Source organism: Synchiropus splendidus, chromosome 8 (genome assembly GCF_027744825.2).
Source record: "Synchiropus splendidus isolate RoL2022-P1 chromosome 8, RoL_Sspl_1.0, whole genome shotgun sequence".
NCBI lineage: Eukaryota > Metazoa > Chordata > Actinopteri > Syngnathiformes > Callionymidae > Synchiropus > Synchiropus splendidus.
Genome location: NC_071341.1, coordinates 8,807,765 through 8,826,149, shown reverse-complemented (window position 1 = coordinate 8,826,149; position 18,385 = coordinate 8,807,765). Strand labels below are relative to the sequence as shown.

Sequence of the window (18,385 nt, the reverse complement as noted above, 5' to 3'; positions counted from 1 at the left end):
GTTTTTCACCATTGCAACTGAGGGAGAAGAGGGTTAAGGATGGAGATGCCAGGTCAAAGGAGAGCAGCGGGATTATCGCTGATGTTCATGGATAGCTGGGTCTGGAGGAGAACATGGGTTAAGAGAGGGGATGCTGACTTGCTGTGGCAAGCCCTGATAGGAAAAGACGACTTGGTTGTGGAAGAGGACTCGTACAGAACCACGAAATGGAGGCAGTTAATGACTTCGACAGGACGATTGATCATCCCAATGAGGTCCAGGTTGCATGAGTCCCAACTCTCTCAAGCTGTTTTGGATCTTCTCGAAATGCCCTGAAGATAACCTCCACAGTAAATAGGTCTTCCTTAATAACACAGTCAGTAGTTCTGAAATGCGTGGTTTGCTTGGTTTCTTCACTGAAGACACAAATTTCCTCTTTCAGTGGCTATGACTCTGACTTGTTGCTCTGCTTCAGAGTCTGACTGAGATTTCCAGCCTCTCAGCAGTCTGATGGTGGACAACACAAATCCTCTGCATCACGCTTCAGTCAGGTAGATTTTCTAGCTCTCTTGCTAGGTGCTGCGAAGAAAGGCCTCCTACGCTCACGGGCCTCTTCTGAAGAGTTCTCCCTGGAGACTGTAAGCTCTCTGAATCTGGTGTTTGGAGATGGAGACCAGAGGACCACAGCTAGCCAACGGTTTGGTCATCTCAAAGTATAAAGTAGTGCAGAGAGATGTAGCATTTGATAGAGATGAGTACGATGCACATCAACACATTGTCAGTGTGGTTGTACAACAACAGGCTGTCTTTGTGCAAGTTGGTGTCCTCCTGGGACCCTCTTTCAAAGGAGCATGTCAACCAAGCAAGTAAACCACAACACTAACTGATAAGTTTCATTTTGCTTTAAGGGGAAACAAAGTGTCCACAGTAATAAAACAGTTCTGCACACAAGCATGAATCACAGATTGTCAGATTTATGTGCAAAAATAAAGGTTCTATGTGCAATAAACTGGGAATAAAAGGCGACGACACACAAACAAGCTGAAGCCTTGTAACTGCCTTTTTCAAATGCAAACATCGCTCATGAACGATTCCGTGAACAAGCACTCTGCTACAGTGTTCTGTTCTTGGTCTACTCTCTGAGCTGAACATTCTCTGCCCACTTCCACAGGCAGTCAGGACCATCTGTGGGTGCAGCCGTGTGTGAGCAACTAATAGTAACACCAGCAACAGATTGAATAGTGGGCTCTCATTTTCAGGTCAGCTTATTCACAAACTCATGTCACACTCCTATGTGAAATATAAGCTATAAATATGAGTAAAAAAAAATCGAAAACTCTTTTGTGTGTGAATTATAACAAGAAATACATGTCCTCTAACTATGACACTTATATTACTCCCTGGTTGTCGCTTCACGGCCCATGATTTTTGTTTTTATCCTGCAAAGTGCTTCGACAATGGAAGCTGCACCTCATCTTCTCCATCGGCCATCTTGCCTTTCTTTTCTTTCTGTTTTTCTTTTTTTCCCTTTACAGCATATCAGTATATATCATGGCACACTAGTGCCTAGCGCTGTGGCTGAAGCACAGTGCAAAAACAGAATTTGATTTGCTGTCACACTGCCACAGACACTGTGCACCAAAGGGTTGTTAATATTGTATTATAAAATGGAGAATGTAGTCTGCTTTGGCCCTAATAAACTGGCTTCGTTGCAGTTGCAAGGAAGGACCAATGTTGAGTCAGAAGAATGTCACCATTCAATGCATAGTTCATCAAACTACAAAATGAGAATTTGGTCATATGTTGAGTGGCTTTATGGTGATTCAGAATAAATGTGAATAGTACACTCAACCCTGTTTTCGTCTAGCACCTGTATACATCGATACAATTTTAATCTTGACTAAGAACAAGGAGCAACTTAGCAGGAGCATGAAAAACCTCTTGCTTGATTCATATGTTCACACCAAAGGCGCCATATTTTCCATATAAACCAGTTTGAAATGCTGTATTTACAGGATACTATGTGCAGAATGGGGAAAGATTTGAGTGCGCTTTGTGATGTTTGACTCCTGCTTTGAAACAACTCTCCACCTTTTGTGAAATAAACAAGGGGTGTCGGTGTTTATTTTTTGAATAATTATTTTTAGGAAACTTGTTCTATCATGTTGTGCAAATGAGCATGCCTCCAGACGAGCACGCGCCAACAGGTGTCTCCCCCCCTCAAGGCCCCCCACCCTCCTTCAGGACTGCGCACTCCCACTCCCGCACTGGCTGCATCCTCATCCCGTCCTCGCGGGCATGGAAGCATCACATGCGCACATCTGGATCCCAGTCAGGACCGTGGATGCCGCTTCACTCGGAGCTCGTGCTGGCACTGCAGCGCTCCGCACTGCAACAGAGGGCTGACTGTTGAATGCACCGGAGAGGGGTGTGAGTTACTGCTATCTCTCATCAACATCAGGATCCGGACTGGCGGAGTTGAAGATGAGCTGCCGTCTCTGATAAAAGTTTGTCCGTGAAGGATTGCGCGCTCTTCCTCCCTCGTCGTCTGCGCCCTCGCCGCTCCGAGGGTGAGAGACATGGATGTGTTGAGGTGACTGCAAGCTCGGATTCCGGACGGGACCGTGTGGACCAGGATGGTGAGTAGCAACACTTGTGTTTTTGGCGCTGCTGCAGCATCAGCAGCCTCCATCACACCCCTCCTCGTGCTCCGGGCGGCGCGCGCATCACAAGACCCCGGTCTGTGAGTGACTGGAGATGGATTATCAGATGCTGACGGCTCGGTGGTCATGTGCCCGGCTCGTTTGGAAGATAGAGGGAGAGACTGTTCATTTCAGAAGCCGCAGTCATGCCCCCTCAAACTCTAGCACAACTCCGATTATGCCAGATGGAACCAGTTTCATTTGTCAACACGAACAAGAAAAGCGAATCTTCCCCTCAGAAAAGTTGACGCTGGTGTGGAGCTTGACTGTTTCTCTCTTTGGCCACTAGAGGACCCAAAGTCTCCACGGTACACATTAGCGCATCATCGCCTCCGGCTCAGTGCGCGTTTACGGCTTCTGCCATAAATTATTTTGCCCCACAACGTTGTTGATTATTGCTTTCCCTTTCCCCCTCGTCGCCTTTCATCCAGTGAAGTACCTGTTGCTGCAGTCTGCTTTGGGGCCCTGCACACTTTATGATGCGCAGAGGAAATGTGAGTTCTTAGACGTGACGAGGGTTTGAAAAATTTGCACTCACTTTGTTTGACCACATAAAGGCCTTTTGACAGATTTATGGTCATATTAAACCGCACAGACAGGAAAAATAAGAGTGGGCTTGTGATTATTATTCATAACTCATAAGCACGTGTCTGCTCCCTCATCTAGAAGTTTGTTTGGTTTTGTATGCTAAATAAAGATCCATGCAACAATTAGTGTTGGGACTTCTTGAGACAAATTTTTGCTCAATTAATAACCGACACAATTGCTTCATCCAAATGACACAGATGAATCACGTGTAAACGCTCACAACCTGATAATAGAAAGGCATTGAATCAGTGTTAAAATAACAGCAGGATGAAGTGCCGAGTCAACATTGGAAGTGTGCGTTATGATCAGCATTGAAACAACAGTCCAATATCTATCAATTCTGACTATAAGTCAACGTAATTCAAAAAACAAAAATAAGGCCATCGTTGAATTTTGCTCTCCAAAAACATCCAAGATGATGGCGACTATATGAGCTCAGGCTGAAGGACAGAAAAGTTCAAGCAAGTAAAGTTGTTGTTCTGGGCGCTTCATGCAGCGAAGAGTTCAATTCCACCCTGATGTCTCAGCTTCTGTGTACAGATTCAAACTGAATTTGATCGTTGTGGTGTCAAGTATTAATCATCGTAATTCATTAGTTGTAAAGTCAGTAATATTAGAGAATTTTTTAAAATCAAGTCCCAACCCTAGTAACATTGGTTGCGGTGTCCCTCTGGGGTCAATGTTAGGCTCTATCATATACACAAAGAAAAATAAAATCTCCCAGAAAATCCTGTCTTACCATCTTTATCTCTATTTGCTTTGCTCAAAACTAACAAAAAGGCTCAACTTTATCACAGTGGTATCACAAAAATGAACTCTGGTGACAATACATGTGGTATTTTTCATCGTTGGATGTTGTGAAGATCAAATCTCTTGACGAAACGTCATTTTTGCAGCGAGACAACACAATTCTTGACTCATGGAAGTTGTTTTATTGGTTGGATTTAATGCTTCACTTTAATAAAGTGATGAGCTCCTTGACTGAGGCATGAGTTGCCTCAGTGTTTGACTAGTTGGCTCTTAAAGATGTTCACCGTTGTTGTACCAACTGTACCTTATTTAAAGGTAGTATATCCTGCCCCATGCCAGCAAAATCGACCACCAGAGAACCTGCAGGATTCAGTGTTGACATTTTTAAGCGCAAGTTTGAGACTCTTTTTAACCTCACTTTTTCTGGGATACAGTCTTAACCACATACTCCTTTAATATTTTGTTTTGTGCTCTCTTCAATTGGTCCTTGATCCTGCCTTTTGTCCTTATGTTTTGTCCTCCATCTCGCCTCAAATGTGAAATGAGACTTTGGTGATTACTGTTTAGTAACTGCTCTGCTGCTTCCCTTTGTCAGACCCATCTTTACTCCTGGGGTGGGATATATTTACTTCGAAAAACTGACTTTTGCGTCCTGTATTGACGGCAAAGCATTGCATGTTAATGCATAGGTGCTTCAGTGGAGTAAAAAAAATGTCTGTACAATAAAAGGAGCGCCATCCCATGGCTTACCCAACCCCAATCTTTGTCTTTCTTTTTCGTGACGCGCTGCACACGGCGTCAGGATATGCTGTGGAAAGGGGAATGTGCTTCAATTGAAAGCCTAATGCCTCAACATGCAACGCTGAAGGTTGACCGTTTCTCAACGTCAATATATTGCGCCATGAGAGTGAGGAAGTGTTCCAACTAATATAGGATCTTGGAGTGTTTCTAGAAGCTGGAGGGGCCTTACTTCAAGACCATTGGGCCTCGACCATCAGGACCAGTGTTCCACTTGGTTTCAGTGGTACCATAGCTCGTCCTTGCATGGGAGTTCCTGCTTCTGGGCTGAATCTCCTCTTTTCCACTTGACCCTTAATGTCGGCTTGGGTTAAATTTTGAAACATATCACAGATAAATAAAGAGTGATTTATTAAAAATACAGTGAACACTTTTATTCTGCTGTCTATTCGAAACATTTGAGTTGCTTCTCTAAAATTGCTTTTCTGTTGCTTCGGACGTCCTATTTGCTATGGAGCTCAGATTTAATCACACAGCAAGTCATCGAGGACAAGCTGACAAAGAGCAGCTACAGATGGGTGCTTTTGGTCAAGTGTTCCAACACATCTCAGACTCTGATTTCTACCACCGTAATAGCAGTGCTGCGTATCAGCTGCTTAAGGCACCAAATAGATTTTATTTTGAAGGTTGAGCCCTCCAGGGATAACATCAGACTTGAGACAGGAGGAGAGGAAGACAGGGTCACGGCAGATGAGGGGGCAGAGAGAGCAGTAAACATCTCACATTGATTTAGAGGCGCTGTTAAATGGACACACTGGGTCTTTTTCAGGCGTTTTTTAAAACACATTTGTTATTTTTGATGTGACGTTTCATTTTAAAACCCAGTCCTTCATTGTAAACTCTATTGCTTGAGGACCAGAAGATGGTTGGTTGTTGTTGCCTGGTGTTTTCAGCAGACAAGTGGCCTACTTCTAAGGATCAGAGCATTTTGAATACAATCACACTTCAGTGTCATCATTGTACAACTGTATTTCCTTTCTTGTTTGATAGTGATCAAGAAATATCCTCCAATGGAAGAAGAGCAATTTCATTGTTCAAGTTATAAAGATTTTAAATAGTACTAAAAAGTAGTAAACATGCAAATTGTCCATTTTTAAAATGCATGTAAACAGCTTAGTCCGACTACTGGAGAGAAATTTAAATTTCTCGTAGCTGGGCTACACAACCCGGTTAATGGGGTTAATAGCTGGCCTAAGCTAGCATGTAGCGGAGTAGCTCGACTATGACCAGACTGGGTGATGTGCGGTGGCGGAAGCTTCAGCTACTAATCGTGGTCTAATGATGTTTACGAACATTATTTACTATCGAGAAATCATGTGTGTAACCAGATGCTGTATGTGTGTGCCTCGGTCTTAGCCGATGTCTGCGGTGAAAACATAACAAACCTGATATCAGCTGTGTTTTGCAACTCGCGACAGCGATGATCTACACATGTCCAGATTTGTCTTCAACTTCCTTCACTCAGGTTGTTTTGATCTTTAGTTATCATAAGAAGAGATGATTTGTTGTTTCAAGAATCTGTTTATTTTATTTTATTTGTTTTTTTGTTGCACTTTATTCCAAGGCACTTTCCTAGTCAGTGGGCTCCCCACTGACCATGGCAATAAATTTGATTCTGATTCTGATTCTGATTCTGATTCTGAAGAAGACGACCACCATGTTAGAAACTGTTAGCATGGTTGCTAAGTGAGTCAGCGGTCACGCCGGTGAGTCTCTGTACTTTAGCTACTCCACATCTATCATTTTTGTGATACAAAAAATATTTAATTTTATTCAGAAACTTGTGAGTTTATTCCCAAACTGGGACCCAGGACTGAAGGACCCATGGTCACGCCACCCCCTGTCATGGAGGTTTGTTCAGCTAATGTGTGTAAACCGGGAGAACATGAGGCAGTCGGACTCAGCTGCTTAATCGAGCTATTGCCCTAGTCGGGCTACTCTCTGCATGGAATCGCAGTCAGTGTTGCCACACCAAGTCAACCTCCACCAGAACCTATCTTGAGCATCCCCCAAGGTCACACCTGTCTTGTTGTATCCTTCCTCATCACATCCATGAGTCTTGTCTTCCTTTTCCTCCTTTCCCTGTTTCCTCCATTTCTAACGTTCTTCATCCAACATGCTCCCTGTGCTCCTTCCTATGTATTTACAACACCCGAGTCAGGACTCCCGAACTCCACACCCACGAATATATAATCCCCAGAATGCTAATACTGCTACTACAACTAATAATAATAATAACATAACCCCAGGACTGCTTTCCCGTCTCCCCAGAGGACTTGGGTCCCAGCTTGTTATTGAGGTGTGACGGTGCGTTCCAAAGAGAGACTATCACAGCAGCTCTTACTGTGTCTCAGTCAATGAATGAAATTTTCAAATGTTCTCTAATCTACCGATCCAAACCACTGTCAGACAGTGTTTGCTATGCTTTTTAGGGTAAGAATGCTTTAATGTGTCTGTGCATGTGGCATTTTGAATAGTGATCCTCTGGGCAAGACCGTTACTTCCTGAGAGTCTTACTGAATGCAGCGTGTTGTGCTAAATTGTCGAATTTCCCCACTGTGGGCCCAATGAAGCATATCTAAAGGCATCGACAGTTGGCAACATAACCATAATAATGAAACAATACAGTATAGCAAGATGAGTATTACTGAGTATTACAAGTGTGTGATCTAATTCAGGATTTAGTGGGAGAGTGGAGAAGAGGAGAGTGCAGGCAGGGAGGACCAGGTGGAGACGACTGTCTGGGTGATCTGTGACAGAGGAGTAGCAGCAGCCAGCTTGAGTAGCAAGACCTGCCGTGATGTTTGTGTCATGACTGTTTATGGGATCAGACCCAGTTGCTGAATTGTCGAGGACTGACCGAAGAGCGAGGGTAGATTCAACAAGGTTTTTTCACAATTACGTGAGAACACAAAAGACAAACAGGAACGCTGAACCAAGGGCGCCGACACCAGAATACAGAACGGTAAACACACTCAAGGGCAGGGAAAAAAAACCTGAAACGGAAGAGAGAATTATAAACCAAGCCTAACTAACGGGGAGAACACAAACACACTCGGAAATTAACTCACAAGGCCAAATAAACTGGTGGTTCAACACACATACACGCAAGGAAATAACTATGACCAGAGGAAAAACAAAGGGTGAGTCAAACAAAGCACTCACACAATCTAATGGAGAGAAGTGAGAAAGCAGAAAATGGAGTGAAGAGAACCATCGAAGGAGGTGGCTGAAAGAAGATCAAGCACGCACAGAATTTAGAAATATAAAACAGGAGCACGAGAGAACCGAGGGTCGAGAGAGATTACCGTGAGGACGCGAAGCAACCATCTGGCAGCGCAGACTAGAACCCTGGTGTGGAAATCAGGAGTCTGGTCAGCGGAATGGGATCCAGCTGCGCTGCTGTGAAGCTGACGAGAGAGAAGGAAAAGGAAATGACACTCCAGAACACAGGAAATAAAATAAAATCACAAGAGAAGTGAAGCATGACAGTTTGGTTGAGAGGCACTTGGTCCCGACACAAAGACAAGAAGCAGTTAGTAGAGTGAGAGTTTAAGATGCTCAGAATTTCATTGGGGATGACTAGCAAGGCCAAGATCCGTACATCAGAGAGGGAGGTAAGACTTTATGCAGTCATCAATACTGCATCGTAAGTACATTCACAATACATCATAATGTATTTATAAGGCCTTATAGACAATGTTATGAGTGCTATAAACCGATCTGTGTGGTGACGTTTTCCTGAGATAAACCTGACTTCTGCTGCTGAAAATATTGTGCTGTGGCTGGGTACTATGGCACCACATTGGCGCGCCTGCAGCTAGAGCGAGTGTTTAACGCATTTATCAAAATGTTTATGAAAAATCGGTCCACAGTGGTGAAGATTTGTGTGTCTGTGTTCAACACGCAATCCATAAAAATGCCTCCCAGGGTGGTTGCCTGTTGCCTGCTTGGGAGGACATGGAAGATGGGTTTGGATGGAGGAGGCTGAAGAGATATATGTTTAAATATTACAAATAAGAGCGTTGTTGGAGTGTCAGTTCTATCAAAACCCTGGACAATAAAGCAATTGAAAGCAAGTTCAAATGAAAACACCAAATGAAAACAGAGTAAAAAAGAAAGAGTTGGAATTCCATCCATTAACCTTCAATTACGATCAGATTAATTCCGCAATATTCTCGCCTGAGTTGAAGCTTCATTTCGGCTTGTTTTCAGTCTGTTGGTGTGTGTGGCGTGACGTGTGGTCCTCTGCTTTGATTGTTTGTTGAATCAGCACGCTACAGTTGGGATGGGCCCTAAACACATTACACTTTCTGTGTTGATGAGACTCTGATGGTTGAGGTAATGACATGCGGCAGAGGAACCTCAGGAGGGGAGCGCTGACTTCAACACCCGAGTCATGTTGAATACAAAATAATGGGATCAAGAGATTTAAATAAGCAAGTTGTTTTGTCTCTGTCAATGAACCTCGGAGTGTTTGGAACGCTACACTAGACTTTAACTGAGGGCTGCGGAGCAAATGAAAGGCCTGATGATGCTGTTCAAGCTGACTGCACATAATGGAATCCTTGGAGTTTTTAAATGTGAAATGAAAGCACTCGCAGTGAAATAATGAATTCCGCCTCTGAACATTTCTGGTGGCTCTCGCTGAGTTTCTCTAATTACTGGTGTAATGGCAGACAGATCGAGGGGCGGAGTTGTGTGTGGCCGGGACACCGTCCCAGCGCTTCCAAATACTAGTCTCTCGTACTACAAGATTCTGGCAGCCCAGACTTTATGCTCACACAACCTACGAATCTAAAATCAACCATTTTAGTTTCATTTTTTTTCCTGTCATATTTGTCGACAAGAAACAACAACTTCAGTGTAACACTGCAACTGGTGAGTAGGTGCGACTCATCACTAGGGGGAACTCGTGATATCAGGGTAAGAAAAAATATCAGCAACAAAATAATGTTTTATTGGGGTGCACAATAGCACATTCAAAATAGCTGGTGAGTGCACACCTCCGATGTTATGTTTGTTTTTTGGTTTTTTTTTTTGTGAAAATGAAATTGGAACACAAATGGTGTTGAGGACCATTAAGCTTGGTAGCATCAAACAATATTTTGCTGCTTGCTGGTTGTTAAACACTCCCAAAGGAGCCTCCAAAAATGCTGCAAAATAAACCTCACGGACTGATGAAGCCTCATGAAACAGAATCCTTATTGTTGGTGCCCACTAGGTGGCGCACTGTGTTCTAAAATGTTTGGATTTAAACCACTTACTTCCTAACATTTTCACACCGAGAGCACCACCTACTGAGTACTGAAAATGTGGACGCTGTTTCATGAAGCCTCATCACCTTTTTTAAAATTTCTAAAGAAATCCAGAACATCACCATAATGTGATCATCTGGTCCTACTATGAAAATATTGGTGAATAAAACACATTTGATAAGCGTTTCATCTGCTGGATTTTTGTCAACATGGATGGCTTCTTCTGAAGTATTTACCAAATCTCACTCTTCTCCTGCACATATGGACTTTCCTCTTTTTCCCTTTGACTCCCTGTAACTTAGCTGTAGCTGTCCTTTCTGTAAATGGGCATTCCTCAAATTTAAATCAAAAGCATGTCTCGACTGACCACATGGACATGTCGAAGTGCATCTAAAGAGACAGAATAGGAGATTAGACTTGGGAGTTAAACACCCAGACTACTTAGCTGGGTTTAATTATTAAATACTTGGAATTCGCATCCAATCCAGAACCCTGTCAATGGGCTTAATTATGTCGAAGTAGCACAGGCGAGGGAATGATCTGGACCTGCAGTAGCTTGTTTATGTTGTGTGTGCGTGTTTATCCCATCCTTACACGCCATTCTCAAGTGGAACAACTGCAACGACGCAACAAGCAGATATTTCGAGGGGTGGGCGCCGAACAAAAACACACAAATCCCTGCAGCATATAGATGAGTTTTTTTTTTTAATAATCTTCTGCCAATGTATTTGCTGAGAGGTGAAATCCTTGTTTTCAGTCTAGAGTGAAATCTTGCACTCGGCCAACTCACAGGAAGACGTGTGTACAATGCAGATATTATTTGTAGACGTACATAGTGGGACTCACTAGGACACTCGTAACATACCGATGATCTTACACGGTAGTGTGTGAATGATTTGTTGTGTGTGTGAATATCCTTCTGCCATGAGTCATCATGAGGTTTGGATGGTCTCCCTTTGAACAGCAAAGTCCACCACCATTTCCATGGCTGTGGTCCACAGCACTCCCCATCGTCACTGTCGCCAGTGCGGCCCACATTGTTGAAATTGTCACAGAGTTTCTGAGGTTAAAAAGGCCTGAAATCAACCAGATACACTGAAAAGTTAATTCCACGGAAGGATGTGTAACTCTGTCCGCACCATTTAAACAGCCACAACAAATCAAGAATTGATCTCCAAGAGGCTCAGCATTGCAGTCGAACTAATAAGAGTTTTGGATGAGGGATTTTGGACAAATTTATTCTGCTGACACAGGAGATAAAGGATAATTGTATAAAGGATGTACAACTTCCTTTCGTTCACAACTTCATCAAACCAATGAAAGCATTTAGCAGGACATATTTTTTTTCGGTTGCTTGAACTGCAACGGCTGTTATTTTCGCTTTCATTTTTTTCACTTCTTCCATCACTGTTTTCACATATCACCAGACGCGGCGAGAGACCAGTATGTGTTGTTTCTGGACTGACGCTGTCACCTTCAGTTTCATTGTATCTTCCTGAGTGAATGACTATTTCTCTTCAGAATCTGAGTTGGACTCATTTGCTCTCCAGGTCTTCATTATCCTCCTTCTACAAAACTACAACCTCCCTCATCTCCATCTCCAGACTGGTTTTCAACCTCTTCTGTATTTACTTCAAATATGATAGAAGCACACCCTCAAATGCTGCTCACATGAAGACAGTGTCTGTGTCAAGTGTCTGCCATCTACTTGTGTAATAATAGTTGTGTAGTAACCCTAACCCTTTAGGCTTTGTGTTTGTAGCTTTGCGATTTTGGCACCCACAGGGTTTCAAGTGCAGTAGGAGCCTACTGGCCCATATGAACGTGTGAACGTGTGATGAAGGCTGTCAATAGAGTAAAGTGTAGCACTAAAGATGAGTTGCCTCGCGAGATTCTAGAGAATGTTCTGGACTGTATCTGTCAGGTTGGGTTGTAGCAGTAAACAAATATTTTAGTTATTTTAATTTACCATTACTTGTGAGTTGACTCAGCATTAGTGCGATTCATCTAGCGACAGCCCTTGTGATGTGTATGAATGATATCGTCATTTTTAAACTTCCAAAAACGTATGAAGAATGTGCTTCTAAATAACAAATATGGAATAAAAATATCATACCACAGACTTTCCTGCAATGAACTGATTTAATTCAGTTATTTTATAAATTCTCTCCCACATATATTTGGTGGAGATGCTCCCTCCTCCGCCTGGGCAATATTGGACACGTCACCTGCCTTTTTTTGGATGAAATTTCATCAAAGGTTCTCCATTGCGTCCTTTTAATTTTATGTTTTTAGGTATGGAAGGCATGGAAGGGGGAGGATACACACTTTGGGAAAGATAATACTTGCCCTGATTTTCATTTGTTGTTCATTTAGAATGAATAATTGATACAAAGTTAAACAGAGTAATTCCAAATCCTCGATTTAAAAAAACAAGCATTTACATTTTCCCCTGGAACCAAGCTATGGCACCTGCCAACCCGGTTAACGCCCATGGGGAGTTTCGCTCTGGTGCTCACTGAGTGAGTCTTAAGTTCATAACTCAAATTTCACTGTAAACTCAGTGTAGAAATACATCCGAGAAGCAACTTGTATCTCAAAATAGTTGGGACACCTGTATGTCAGGAACCACTGTATCAAAAATATTTCAACAAATAAGAAATGTTAGTGGAGGAAAAGCCTTTTATTTATCCACAATATCATCCGATCAAAACCACCAGAGGAGACTCAGGATGAAAAGAGCTAAGTAGATATCCTTGAAGCAAAAGAGAATGGCTGCTTTGTCTTTTAAAATGACCTCCAATAAAAGCAGATTTTGCTGATGCGCATTTTTCAAAGCTGACTCGATTAAAAGGCTTAAGCAGTTTCACTGTTAAAACAAAGCAGATGTGCCGCAGTGACCACGGAGAAGAGAGCCTTCCTTGATGTAAAGTGTGACAAACCAGTGGGAACAAAAGCCATCAGCGTTGGACAGACAGAAGTACATGTTCGTTCGCAAGCTCACGCTGTGATTGAGAAGTCTTTTCCAAGAGTAGACTCACTACTGGGTCAATTATGACGGATTGGGAAAGCACCACTGATTGTTCCTCAAGACATGATCCGGCATTAGTCTCTATCCAGCAAATTATTACAACGATCGGTTCCAGCTGACAGAAACAAAAATCCCATTATGAATAAAGGGATAAACTATTTGTTTCTTGGCCAAAGCGCTTTATATGTTGCGTATTCCTGAAGGCTATGTGTCAACAGATGCACTTTACTTATTAATTCACTGAAGATTTATTGTCCAGAATTGAGGTCAATTATCATGCCTTGACACACTAGCCTGGTATGATAGGAACGTTTGCCATCTTTGGAGATAGGCGTCATAAATGTGTTGTATCGGCAAGACCAGAAAGACATGGTCAAGCAATCTGAAAATTCTAGAAGCAAAAATGTGATAAACATCCTTCTTTTTTCATGAAGTGATCTCTTCACTGCAGTCATAATGTCGGGCTGTTCTCAAATGTATGTCCACAAAACAAGGGAGGCAAATGGGAAAGCGTAGAAAATTCAGAAAGGTTAAGTGATATAAGACTCCAGGCACAGCTAGCTGACAAGAATGGACTCAAAAATTCCTTCAGAGGCTTCGTTTTATCCCGGAATGCTGGCTCCACATAATAATGTGGAGGGAATGTCTCTGCACTGTATTTGAATGACACCCTCATGCACCCATATTGCCCGATTACACGAAATGAAGACGTCCTCTTGCTTTGAATGTAATTTAGAAACGTTGAGCGAGTTTGACTTTGACCACAACAACGATGTGATGATGCCTGATGAAGAGTTGTGACACAGTGTCCTCCTTTTCAGATCTCAGTAGGTGGTGCTCTCGGTTTAAAAAGGGTGTGAGGTTTCATTGAAATACTTCTTTAAATGCAAACATTTAAAAGCAGAGAGTCCCATCTATTGTTACCACCTGGCCCTGTTGAAAACCATAACAGAGGTAAAAATATGATCAACATATGAGAAATTAAATCATGTATTTAGTACTTCAAATCTCCAAACTCATCATTAAAAACATTTAAATAAATAATGGGTTTTTTTATTATTATTAATCCAACCTGATCATGTAAATATGAAGGTTTGTTCAGGACAACTGCACTGGTAAGCGTCCTCACTTGACTAATCCTGCACTGGTACTGAAGAGTGAAACACAGAGCTGTTTTAGTGCCAGTATTTCACACCTCTCAGCTGGAGCAGGTTTCCTCCGTGTTTGTGTCAGCACATGGCAGCTGCAAGCTGGATGACAGCTCTGTGAACCTGGCTGAGGATCATCCACACCCCTGGGACATATCCTGGATGATTTATTCAGTAGAATCCCCACTGAATGTCACTTATGTTGAGAACTGCCCCACAGATAGCAATGAATGGAGTGGAGTGTGCGCCTCATTGTCAGGTAGGGAATAGAAATGCAGTCGCTTGTACGGTCTGAAGCTGTCACTGGACCCTGAGGTGCCGTGGCTCTTGATAACTTGGTGGAGTCGGCACTGACGGTTGACCTCTGGGTCGTGAGCATTTACATTCAACGGCTTTTGTTGCTGAAACATCTAGTGATGGTTGGAAGTAGTCTGGTGTTCTGTCGGTTCATTTGGATTTACAAACATGCTTTTCCTATTGCTGCCAGTCCTGCAGGAAACTTTAGAATTAGAAACATTTATTTTACATTTATGTTCCAAAATATGTTCTTCATGGACTCTGTAGTACTGCAGGAGTAATGCCACCGTTACAGTAATATCGGAGGAGGTCATGTTTTCAATGGCATTGGTTTGTCTCAAAATAGCTTGAAAAGCTTTGGACGGATTTGGGTGAATATTTCAGGAAATACGTGAAAAGAGACAAGGAACATATGATACAATTCTCGGACTGATCGGATCGGATCGGATCTCAAAAATCAATACCATTTTAGGCAACAAATGCATGCACACATTCAAGGAGCAATAAAAATGTACTGTATGTCAATGTTCACCCATATCTGCTTTTTAATTTAATTTTTTTTTTTTTTTGCTTAATTGTAATTTTACAGTCAAGTGAAACGTTTTCACATGATGACAACTAAGAGTTATTCTGCATTTTGTAAACGTGACTGTTGTCAAAGAATCATTGGGCTTCCATCTTGTTTTGTCATCTAATTTTCGACCAAGGCTCACCCTTCCATCAAAACCTCAGAAGTGACCTGACTGTTCCTCAAGCAGATAGTTGGACTTTGGAACTTCTCTGTGGATGCTGTTTTGCGGTGTGCTTCGTCCTTGTTACAATTTGTTAAACCCCATTTTTTGTTTGAATCTTTCCTTAATTTTCAACAAAGCCCTTTGTTGAATCTGTTATAGTTATGTTTAGAAACATTTTTTTTTTATTTATTTTTTATTCATTATTGTCATAGATACAGTCGGATGCAAAAGTTTGGGCACCCCTGATCATTTTCCTTTATAAATCATTGGTTGTTTGGATCAGCAATTTCAGTTAAATATATCATATAGCAGACCAACACAGTGATATTTGAGAAGTGAAATGAAGTTTATAGGATTTACGGAAAGTGTGCAATAATTATTTAAACAAAAGTAGGCAGGTGTATAAGTTTGGGCACCCCAACAGAAAAATTACGTCATTATTTAGTAGATCATCCTTTTGCAGAAATAACAGTCTCTAAACGCTTCCTATAGCTTCCAATAAGGGTCTGGATTCTGGTTGAATGTATGTGTATGTGTGTGTTTTTGACCATTCTTCTTTACAAAACATCTCCAGTTCAGTCAGGTTTGATGGTTTCCGAGCATGGACAGATTAATAATATTCAGGTCTGGGGACTGAGATGGCCATTCCAGAACGTTGTACTTCGCACGTTCCTCCACGTTCCTCTGCATGAATGCCTAAGTAGAATTTGAGCAGTGTTTAGGGTCGTTGTCTTGTTCTTGTATCCAGCCCCGGCGCAACTTCAACTTTGTCACTGATTCTTGAACATTGTTCCTAAGTATCTTCTGATACTCACTGGAATCCATGCGACCTTCAACTTTAACAAGATTGCCAGTACCTGCGCTGGCCACACAGCCCCACAGCATGGTGGAACCACCACCAAATTTTACTGTGGGTAGCAAGTGTTTGTCTTGGAATGCTGTGTTCTTCTTCTGCCATGCATACCGCCCCTTGTTATGTCCAAATGTGCTTTAGCACACCTCAAGCGACGCTGTTTGTGGCATGTGCGCAGAAAAGCCTTCTGCCGTATTATTCTCCCATACAGCATCTCCTTGCGCAAAGTGCGCTGAATCTGCAGCAAGATCATGTTGTAGGTCTTTGGGGCTGGTCTGTGGGTTGAGTTGGACAGTTCTCACCATCCTTGGCCTCTACTTATCTGAGACCTTTCTTGGCCTGCCACTCCGGGCCTTAACTAGAACTGTGCCTGTGGTTTTCCATTTCCTCACTATGTTTCTCACAGTGGAAACTGACAGCTGAAATCTCTGAGCTAGCTTTTTGTATCCTTTCCCTAAGCCATGATGTTGAACAATCTTTGTTTTCAGGTCATTTGACAGTTGTTTTGAGGCTCCCATGTTGCCACTCTTCAGAGAAGATGCAAAGAGGAGAACAACTTGCAACTGGCCACCTTAAACACCCTTTCTCATGATTGGCTTCACCTTTGTATGTAGGTCAAGGGTCAATGAGCTGACCAAACACATTTTGTGTTCCAATAATTAGCGCTAAAGGTATTCAAATCAATAAAACAACAAGGGTGCCCAAACTTATGCACCTGCCTACTTTTGTTTAAGTAATTATTGCACACTTTCTGTAAATCCTATAAACTTCATTTCACTTCTCAAATATCACTGTGTTGGTTTGCTATATAATATATTTAAGTGAAATTGCTGATCCAAACAACCAATGATTTACAAAGGAAAATCTTGAAAAAGATCAGGGGTGCCCAAACCTTTGCATATGACTGTATATAGGTAGGTATAATTTAATTTAGTTATTCGTGATGTCAGGAATAGAGACAAATTGTGTTTCTGCGGTGTATAGGGAAGTGCTTGGTCGAGACAGGAAGTGCTGTGTGTAATCCACAGACAATGTTGGGCAACAAAAATGAATCATAGCATCAGTCATGTGAGGAATCACTATTGCGGCTGACAGGTTTCAGGCAAAATATGACAAATGCAGTAGTTTGAAAATGTTTGATACAACAGAATACAACTGTGTTGTTTATTTCATACTGTAATGTTATACTACTGAGGTCTTGTCAAGAACCCTATATTGCCTGGTGAGTGCGTACATATCCCTTCAACCTACACAAAGCATTGAGTGAGAGGCACAGAGTGCCATAAAACAAGCCTCTCCGCCAGAACACAGCAGTCACATCTCTCTTTCTCTCCTGCTGCAGAGAACTGAGGTGATTCCAGGTAGATTTCCCCGGACCCTTTCAAAGCTTTGTCTCTGCTTTCATAAATATTTCAAGAAAATAAAGGTTTGCTGCTCGAGGAGCAGCTGTCTGTTGATGATATTTCAGATTTGATAAAACATAATGTTTTAAATTAATGGCACACAGTCTTTTATTGCACTTGACCCCTAGGTGACATTTGAAGTAAAGTCATCGCTGACCTAACCTCCAGTATTCCATAGCAGCATGCAAAAGTCAATCTCACACTTCAGTGAAAAACAAGATCGCAGATTAATGTTGCTTTTTTATCTTGAAGTTGGGAGTGTTTTCTTGCTAGTTATGTCTGACTGGCATTCTTCCATCAACGAAAGCTCTTCAGCAATATTAACACCCATTAAAATCGTGATAAAATCAGGGCTGCATTGCTCCGACTCACCAATACTGGTGAAACAGCTGCCTCATGAGCGTGCGAGTGACTTGAGGTTACAAGAAGTTCATGCTGAAATTTCAACCCTGAAGACGAAGATGTTCTTATTCCTGCAGTTATTTGCTCTTGTCCCTTTTATTTGTTGTTTGATCTTGGAGGACAAAAGATCTCATTCATTGAAACATATGACCCTGCCAACTCTGAGCGTGGTCGTCCACGCGTTTAAGAACAGATACCACAGCAGCCCTTTAATGTTTGCAGCGCTGTTCCTCTATGTGTGTGGCCGCTGCATGTGGGAGGGGTTGCCGAGTGAGTGACGTCTCTCCAGAAGTGAAGAGGTGCCCGGTGCGTGTCCAGCTCTGAATGTGCGCTTCTGTGCAGTTTGGCTGTGACAAAGTCATAAACCAAGTAACGCTCTGTCCCAGACTCGCCTCATCCCTGTCCCAGCTCCAGCCCACAACAGGACATCAAACCCTGGAGT

General features: G+C 42.3%; 1 protein-coding gene across 1 annotated transcript in view; it reads left to right on the top strand.

The window, feature by feature from the left end:
- The first annotated feature begins 2,415 nt into the window (after positions 1 to 2,415).
- The window catches only part of LOC128763568 (chloride channel protein 2-like), a 144,415-nt gene continuing 128,445 nt past the window's right edge, over positions 2,416 to 18,385 (top strand). Inside the window, exon 1 of the mRNA XM_053872494.1 lies at positions 2,416 to 2,618. Within this exon, the coding sequence (XP_053728469.1) occupies positions 2,616 to 2,618 (3 nt within the window). The 5' untranslated portion in view covers positions 2,416 to 2,615. The remainder of the gene's footprint in view (positions 2,619 to 18,385) is intronic.